Source organism: Lactuca saligna, chromosome 8 (genome assembly GCF_052625555.1).
Source record: "Lactuca saligna cultivar CGN05327 chromosome 8, ASM5262555v1, whole genome shotgun sequence".
NCBI lineage: Eukaryota > Viridiplantae > Streptophyta > Magnoliopsida > Asterales > Asteraceae > Lactuca > Lactuca saligna.
Genome location: NC_136424.1, coordinates 87,960,947 through 87,968,727, shown reverse-complemented (window position 1 = coordinate 87,968,727; position 7,781 = coordinate 87,960,947). Strand labels below are relative to the sequence as shown.

The window sequence follows — 7,781 nt, the reverse complement described above, 5'->3', positions numbered from 1 at the left end:
CCAGGGTTTTGTTTTAGGGTTCTTCAAGTGAAAACCGATTACAGAGAAAAACCAAAATCCATAAGCTTTTAATCACAGGTCAGTGATTCCTCCACCATTACGATTTCTACTCACAATGTTCAATCTCATCGGCAGAAACTTGACATTTTCTGTGTTCAAAACAACATCGTTTCATAGACTGTTTCCTCGCTTGTCATCTTCGTCACCTGCAGCAACATCAGATAACTCATTCGCAGTTTCTTACCTCATAGACTCATGCGGATTCCCTCCAGACAAGGCGATTTCAGCTTCCAAATATTTAAAGTTCAAAACCCCAGATCGAGCAGACTCCGTAATTGCATTTTTCAAGGATCAGGGGTTCACAGAAACGCAGATTTCTTACATGGTTCGAAAGTTCCCTCTGGCTCTCGCATGTCATCCGGAGAAAAACCTTTTGCCCAAATTCGAGTTCTTAAATTCCATAGGACTTTCGGATTCCGATATTATTAAGTTATTTACTGCAAGACCCAGCTTCCTAAGTAGAAGCTTGAAGCATCACGTAGAACCTACCGTTAGTTTCCTTAGAAATTTGTTTCAGTCCAACGATAGATTACTGATTGCAATCAGGAGGTGTGCCCTGATCTGGAATTCGAATTTCAAAGCAGATGTGATTCCAAACATGCAAATACTGTGCGATGTTGGTGTGCCCAGATTGCAGATGTTGAATCTATTAACTTATTATCCCAGAGATTTTTTAGTTACTACAGACCAGTTCAAAAAGGCTGTGGATGATGTTGTGGAGATGGGGTTTGATCCTTTGATCTCAAGTTTTATGGTAGCTGTTCATGCAGTTAGGTCAATGAGCAAGTCCACTTGGGAGAAGAAGATGGAGACTTATGAGAATTGGGGTTTGTCTAAAACCGAGATCTTACTAGCCTTTAGGATTAATCCATGGTGTATGAAAGCATCCAAGGAGAAAATTGATAAAGTGATGGACTTTGTTGTTAATGAGATGGGGTTTGAGACAACTGTTATTGTAAAGAATCCTGGTATCATTTCAATGAGTTTGGAGAAGAGGGTTATTCCAAGATGTTTGGTTTACAAATATTGTTTGGACAATGGATTGATGAATGATAAAAATTCTTGTGGTTTCGGTTGGTGGTTGCAATGTTCGGAGGAAAAATTCATCAAGAGATTGGAAAGATATGAGAAAGAAGCTCCAGGTGTTTTGAATTTCTATCTGGAAAACTTGGGTCATGCGGATAGAAGATGAAATTCTATGTGTCTTCCACCTTATTTGGAAAAAGAAAATTAAATTTTTTATTTTGTTATCCTTTTAACATCTATTTGTACAACCATTTACCTGATTTGCTTATAACTCCTGCTTAAAGTTGCATTGGCAAATGAAAGGGTCCTGTCACAAAGTGATTTTGGGTCGTTTTTTGTTGTAATGTAGATGTATGTTGTTTGTTTTGGTATGCTCTTATGGGTTTTGTATGTTTTGTCAAATCCTTGTAGCAAAGTGTGTTCAAATCCAACCATGGTTATCCAAAAAAACATTGAGACAATGACATGAACGAGGACTCACAGAATAATTAATTATCAATTTTTAGTAATCACTCAAGCTGATGTTATCTTCTTCTTCAAAGCAGTTTCCCCCACTTTCCTTTGGCTTAGCTAGTGATTAAACACAATATTTTGGTTTAAATAACATTAGCCGACGCTTCTTTGATTCATGATTCCTCATAATCTTCCACCTCCAACCATTGCAACCATGTCTTCGATACTAGATGATGGCGAGAGGATTAAAGAAAGTATGGTCATACTTTATGAAGAACAAGAACAAAATTAAGAACAATCCATGTTCCTTAATTCGTTTCAATCTCAATAATGAAAAAAAAAAAAAAAACTCTTAACAATATGTATAATAGTTATAAAACTACTCCTAGTTGATTATGGATTTATTCACATTTAGGAGATAAATCCTAACTAATGAAACAAATACTAACAACAATTAACGAACCTTTATTTTCCTATCAAAGAAATGCAAAACCTTGTCTTTACAATTTGGGTTGAACAAAATTCAAAATGAATAATGGGTAAAAGACTTCTTTATAAAATTAAACTAAATTAAAATTGAATAATGGGTGAGGGACCAAATTCAAAATTAATAATAGGTGAGGTGGTATTTTCATCGTATGTAGGATTAGGAACACCGTATCATGAGTACGATGAGTGTGAAGTGCTTCAAGATGCAAATCTTCTTTCACGTGTGGTTCTCTTCTATTCTTTCTTTTTTTTTTTCCCTTTTCTTTCTAGCTTTATCATTTATACAGTATAATGCCTTAATGTTTGGGGAAGTGAGGGTGGCAATTTATAGGGTTTTGAAGAGTGAGGAAAAAATGAGGCGACCTTCAAATGACGAAGTAAAGTGAAATGTGAAATATGATTACACCCTCAAACCTAACAACAATAAATATTTCGTTTAAATCCATGTTTAATGCTTAGTTGACATATTATTTGACATCTAGGACATTAATCAAAACATATAACCCCTTAAAATGAAATAAATTAGGCCTATAACTCTCATGAACACGGGCAGAATCAGGACCAAAGTAAAGGAGTATCCCAATTTTATATTTAGGGTATTTCAATTTTTTTTTTCTAGGGTACTTGGTTTTCCCCGGTTTTGTTTCGGTTTTAAACCCAAACCTTAATGAAATCCTTAGCTAACTTCAAGTATTGTTATATAAACATGAAGTTAAAGTATATTTTGATACTTGAATCGATGTAGATTCAAAATAGATATCAAATGAAATATGATGATAGCAGACTTATATAATAGACAAAAATGGTTGAGTTTACATATGTTTGGCGATATAGGATAGAGTAGTTGGGGAAAAAAAATAGACAAAGGATATATAAGGAGAAAGAATTGAACATGAGAGCTATACTTCAATAAACAAACAACTTAACCAGTAGCTCTCCTATTTGTTTTGTGTTATAATTGAAAGGATGCATATATATACATTATATTGAAATAAATTAAAAGATTTGTAAACAAAAATTACACTACCGAATTTTTTTTGAGGGATATCCCGGGCTACTCCCGGATCCCCTTGGATCCGCCTATGCTCATGAAGGATTTCCATTAGTTAAGTCAGTTGACATATCAATTTATATCCCTAAGACGGCTAGGAGCGGGCAACGCGCTTGCACGTTTTTTAGATGTGGTAATCAAAAAACGATGTTATAACGCCTTGTACACCGACCCAACTCATGTTATTTGGTGTTATGTTAAGAAATGCTATCATAGCTACAGAAAATAACAGGAGAATTAACTAATCAAAAACCATTACCTCATTCTCTAACTAATCAAAAACCATTACCTCACTCTCTTTCTTACTCTCTTTGTATCTCTTACTCACCATTTCCTACATAAATCAAACGGTTATAAGGATCAAAAGATCACATGATTTTAGGTGCGATGTCTTCATATGTTTGACAATATCCAAGTATCCAATAGCCTAACCAAAACCGACTCCGATGAGACGTGAATCGGGGGTTTTGTTTTAGGGTTCTTCAAGTAAAATCGATTAGATAAAAAGCACAGAAAGAAATGGAGGTGAAGGAAAATAGTCATTATTCCGTGTTCCCGAGTTTGAAGGAAATGAAAAGAAAAGAAAAGAAAATTTTAAGTTTTTGTGTTCCGGAGTAGCGAGGAAAAATAAAATAAATTTAAAATTTTCCTACCCTCACTTTCTTTGGAAATCCATCCAATTTGGTAGAAAAATTTGGAAGAAAAAATATCCTTCCGCAGTCACTTTCCTTCGAGCCCTCTCACTTTCCCTCCGTATTTCTCTTCTAAGTAGAACTCGGGAACAATCCAATACAAGTAGTATCCCCGATCAACATAGCTCAATATAACGAATTCTACTCACAATGTTCGTAGACTGTTTCCTCGCTCATCAAGTTCCTCCCCAGCAGCGTCAGATAACTCATTCTCAGTTTCCTACCTCAGAGACTCATTGGGGTTAAGGCGATTTCAGTTTCCAAATACTTAAACCTCAAAACCCCAGATCGACCAGACTCCGTGATAGCATTTTTCAACAACCAAGGCTTCACAAAATCCCAAATTGCTTATTTGGTTTGAAAGTTCCCTCTTATTCTCAAACGTGATCCCGAAAAAACCTTTTTGCCTAAATTTGACTTCTTAAGGTCTAAAAGACTTTCAGATTCTGATATTGCTAAGTTATTAACTGCCAGTCCAGCATCCCTAAGTAGAAGCTTCAAGAATCATATAGAACCTACCTTTAATTTACTTACAGATTTACTTCAATCCAATCATAGAACTCTTATTGCAATTAAGAGGTATCCATGGTTTTTGGCTTTAGATTATAAAGCAAGTATGGGTCCAAATATGCAATTATTGCGAGATGTCGGTGTGCCTGCATCAAAGATGGTGACGAGATGTCGGTGTGCCTGCATCAAAGATGTTGAGTTCATTAACTTACCAGCCTAGAGATTTTCTATTTTCAACAAACCAGTTCAAAAAGACTGTGGAAGAAGTTGTGGAGATGGGTTTTAATCCATTGACCTCAAGTTTTATGAAAGTTGTTCAAGTGCTTAGGTCAATGAGCAAGTCCACTTGGGAGAAGAAGATGGAGACTTACAAGAAATGGGGTTGGTCTGAAGACCAGATCTTGGTAGCCTTTAGGGCTAATCCAAGGTGTATGATGAATTCAGAGGAGAAAATTGATAAAGTGATGGATTATCTCGTGAATAAGATGGGGTTTGAGGCATCTGTTATTGCAAAGAATTTTAGTCTCATTTCATACAGTATGGAGAAAAGGATTATTTCAAGAAGTTTGTTTACAAATATTGTTTGGACAATGGATTGATGAACGATAAAAATTACTGTGGTTTCACCTCGTGGTTGATCTTATCTGAGAATATGTTCATAAAGAAGTTGAGAGGATATAAGATAAAAGCTCCAGGCGTTTTGAAATTCTATCAGGAAAAGTTACATCATGGGAATTTTAGAATATAAATATATGATCTAACGCACAAAAGCTCCATTAGTCTAATACTAACATTATCCATTTTTTATTGCCTTTATGTAAGCAGTATAGGTTTGCAAAGGAAACTATGGAGATATTTGCTCCTCTTGCAATACACAAAGATCTATCCTCACAACTTCTTAAGTCCTTAAATGAGGCAATGGTCTCTTTTTCTCCGATTATCATTTTGTGGTAACTAACTTTTTAAAGATTGTATTCTTTGTGTATGTTGTTGACATTGTTTTACAATTTTGGTGTAGGAAAAAGTTGAAGTATGGATAAAATCCATGACATTCATGGGCTTAATGCTGATTGTGGAAAATGTTGATGGCTGCTATAAAACATTACAGGTTGTTCATGAGTTATGGTCTCAAGTGCCTGGAAAGTTTAAAGACTATATAGATCACCTAAAGTGTAATGGGCATGTTGATGAAATTATTAATGGGCATGCTAATGAAATTATTAAGTACAGATTGGTGTAAACATTTATTTAAATACATTCCTTTTTCTGATTTTTGTTTAATGTTAAATGTTTGCCGGAAATTGTTATGATTTTTGTTTGATTATATATATATATATAATAGTACAATTTATAAAATTACTATAACAAAAACAAAAAGAAGATATAAACAAAGGTAAGAAAACTAACAATTTATAAAAGCTATTTTTGTATATTGATATAAGCTACAGAAATATACTTGCAATATATTTTTAGATTTAAAAATTGGTTTAATGAATTAAAAACAACGCTATTTGCAGATTCGCGAGATGTTTTACCAAGTGAAGTTGGAAAGCGTTTCCCTTCGCAAGCGATGTTGAAAACCCAATTTTAGCAAGGGAGATTAAAAGCCGAATGTTCTTAATCAGGGGGTTTTGTTTTAGGGTTTTTTTTTTAAGTGAAAACCGATTGTAGAGAGAGGGCAAAATCCAGAACAGTGAATCGCATGTATCCTTAATCCACAGGTCAGTGATCTCTCTCAATCATAACGATTTCTACTTGCAATGTTTAATCTCGTCGGCCGAAACTTGACATTTTCTGTGCTCAAAACAACATCGATTCATAGATTATTTCTTCGCACATCATATTCGTCACAAGCAGCATCAGATAACTCATTCACAGTTTCTTACCTAATAGACTCATGCGGATTCCCTCCAGACAAGGCGATTTCAGCTTCCAAACGCTTAAACATCCAAACCCCAGATCGAGCAGACTCTGTGATAGCGTTTTTCAAGAATCAAGGCTTCACAGAAACCCAAATATCTCATTTACTGCGAAAATTTCCCAGGGCTCTCGCATGTAATCCCCAAATAAACCTTTTTCCCAAATTTGAGTTCTTACGTTCTGTAGGACTTTCAGATTCTGATATTGTCAAGATACTGGTTGCAAGACCCAAATCCCTTTGTAAAAGCTTGAAGAATAGTATAGAACCTACCTTTAACTTACTTCGAGATTTACTCCAATCCAATGAAAAAACTCTTCTTGCAATCAGGAGGTGTGCGTGGGTCTTGGATTTGGATTCCCGAGCAAATGTGATTCCAAATATGCAATTACTGCGTGATGTTGGTATGCCTGGATCAAAACTGCTGTATGTATTAACTAATCACCCTAGAGATATTTCAGATACTAAAGAACAGTTCAAAAAGGCAGTGGAAGAAGTTATGGAAATGGGATTTGATCCTTTGAAAACAAATTTCTTGTCAGGGGTTCATGCTGTTAGGTCAATGAATAAGTCCAATTGGGAGAAGAAGATGGAGACTTATGAGAAATGGGGTTTGTCTAAAGCGCAGATCTTGCTAGCTTTTAGGACTAATCCATGGTGTATGATGAAATCGGAGGAGAAAATCAATAAAGTGATGGATTGTCTTGTTAATAAGATGGGGTTTGAGGCATCCATTGTTGCAAATAATTCTGTTCTCATTTCATTGAGTATGACGAAAAGGATTATTCCAAGATGTTTGGTTTACCAATATTGTTTGGACAATGGATTGATAGAAGGTAAGAATGAATGTGGTTTCTGCTGGTGGTTGAAGTCTTCTGATAATATATTTATGAAGAGATTGGAAAGATATGAGACAAAAGCTCCAGGTGTTCTACAATTCTATCAAGAAAAGTTGAATCATGAGAATTGAGATGGTAATCTGTTCTAACTTTTTTGTAATTGTTGTTGATTCCATTAACATGTTACACATTATTGGATTCCTTATAAATGGAACACAAATGAAACTTAACCTCTTCAAAATAAAGTTTCAGGTACCTAGGTTGAATGAACACGTGCTAAATTTGATTGCTATTTAGTGACGTTTTTCCTAAAAGAAGATAAAAGCATGTTGCTTTAATCTTATTAAAAAAAAGGGAAAAAAAGCTTGAATGGAAAATAAAAACAAATGATTTAAACTTGTACAACTAGCCCTTCATGAAAATATCAACATGTGTTACTAATTTTAATATAATACTAATATGTTTTATGTTATTAATTGTCAACCCAACTATTTTGTATGTTTACATAATCACATTCATTCGGCCATTTTTGTCGTTTTAATGTCGATAAAGGCTAACCAACTATAAATTTATGTTAAAAAAATACACCATTATGATTTATGGCATTGTTGTTAACGATTTTGGATGCTTATTTGGTATACACTGTCCACATGGCATCCATGTGGCACCTGATTTCAACATCTAATTTATTTTATTATGATAAAAAAAAATGTATTATTAAATGCTATACTCTTAACCCTAAC

The 7,781-nt window shown here is 34.5% G+C and overlaps 2 protein-coding genes across 5 annotated transcripts; both read left to right on the top strand.

Annotated features, from left to right (window-relative positions):
* On the top strand, positions 1-1,547 carry LOC145008414 (transcription termination factor MTERF15, mitochondrial-like). Its single transcript, XM_078967040.1, has one exon. The coding sequence runs from the start codon at positions 116-118 to the stop codon at positions 1,250-1,252; it is 1,137 nt and encodes a 378-aa protein (XP_078823166.1). The 5' UTR covers positions 1-115; the 3' UTR covers positions 1,253-1,547.
* A 3,328-nt stretch (positions 1,548-4,875) lies between these two features.
* LOC145011290 (uncharacterized) lies at positions 4,876-7,304 on the top strand. Of its 4 annotated transcripts, XR_013664077.1 has the most exons (4): positions 4,876-5,202; positions 5,300-5,389; positions 5,799-6,002; positions 6,104-6,240. XR_013664077.1 is itself a non-coding variant. In XM_078969985.1 (3 exons), the coding sequence occupies exon 3, from the start codon at positions 6,042-6,044 to the stop codon at positions 7,167-7,169; it is 1,128 nt and encodes a 375-aa protein (XP_078826111.1). In that variant the 5' UTR covers positions 4,876-5,196; positions 5,300-5,389; positions 5,799-6,041; the 3' UTR covers positions 7,170-7,304. The 4 variants fall into 4 exon arrangements, 3 of the variants coding, with proteins under 3 accessions (XP_078826111.1, XP_078826112.1, XP_078826113.1); XM_078969985.1 differs by having other exon boundaries at positions 4,876-5,196; positions 5,799-7,304; XM_078969986.1 differs by having other exon boundaries at positions 5,799-7,304.
* The last annotated feature ends 477 nt before the right edge of the window (positions 7,305-7,781 follow it).

Excerpts from the sequence above, each read along its gene's own strand:
- LOC145008414 (XM_078967040.1), top strand. The coding sequence starts at position 116 with ATGTTCAATCTCATCGGCAGAAACTTGACATTTTCTGTGTTCAAAACA.
- LOC145011290 (XM_078969985.1), top strand. The coding sequence starts at position 6,042 with ATGTTTAATCTCGTCGGCCGAAACTTGACATTTTCTGTGCTCAAAACA.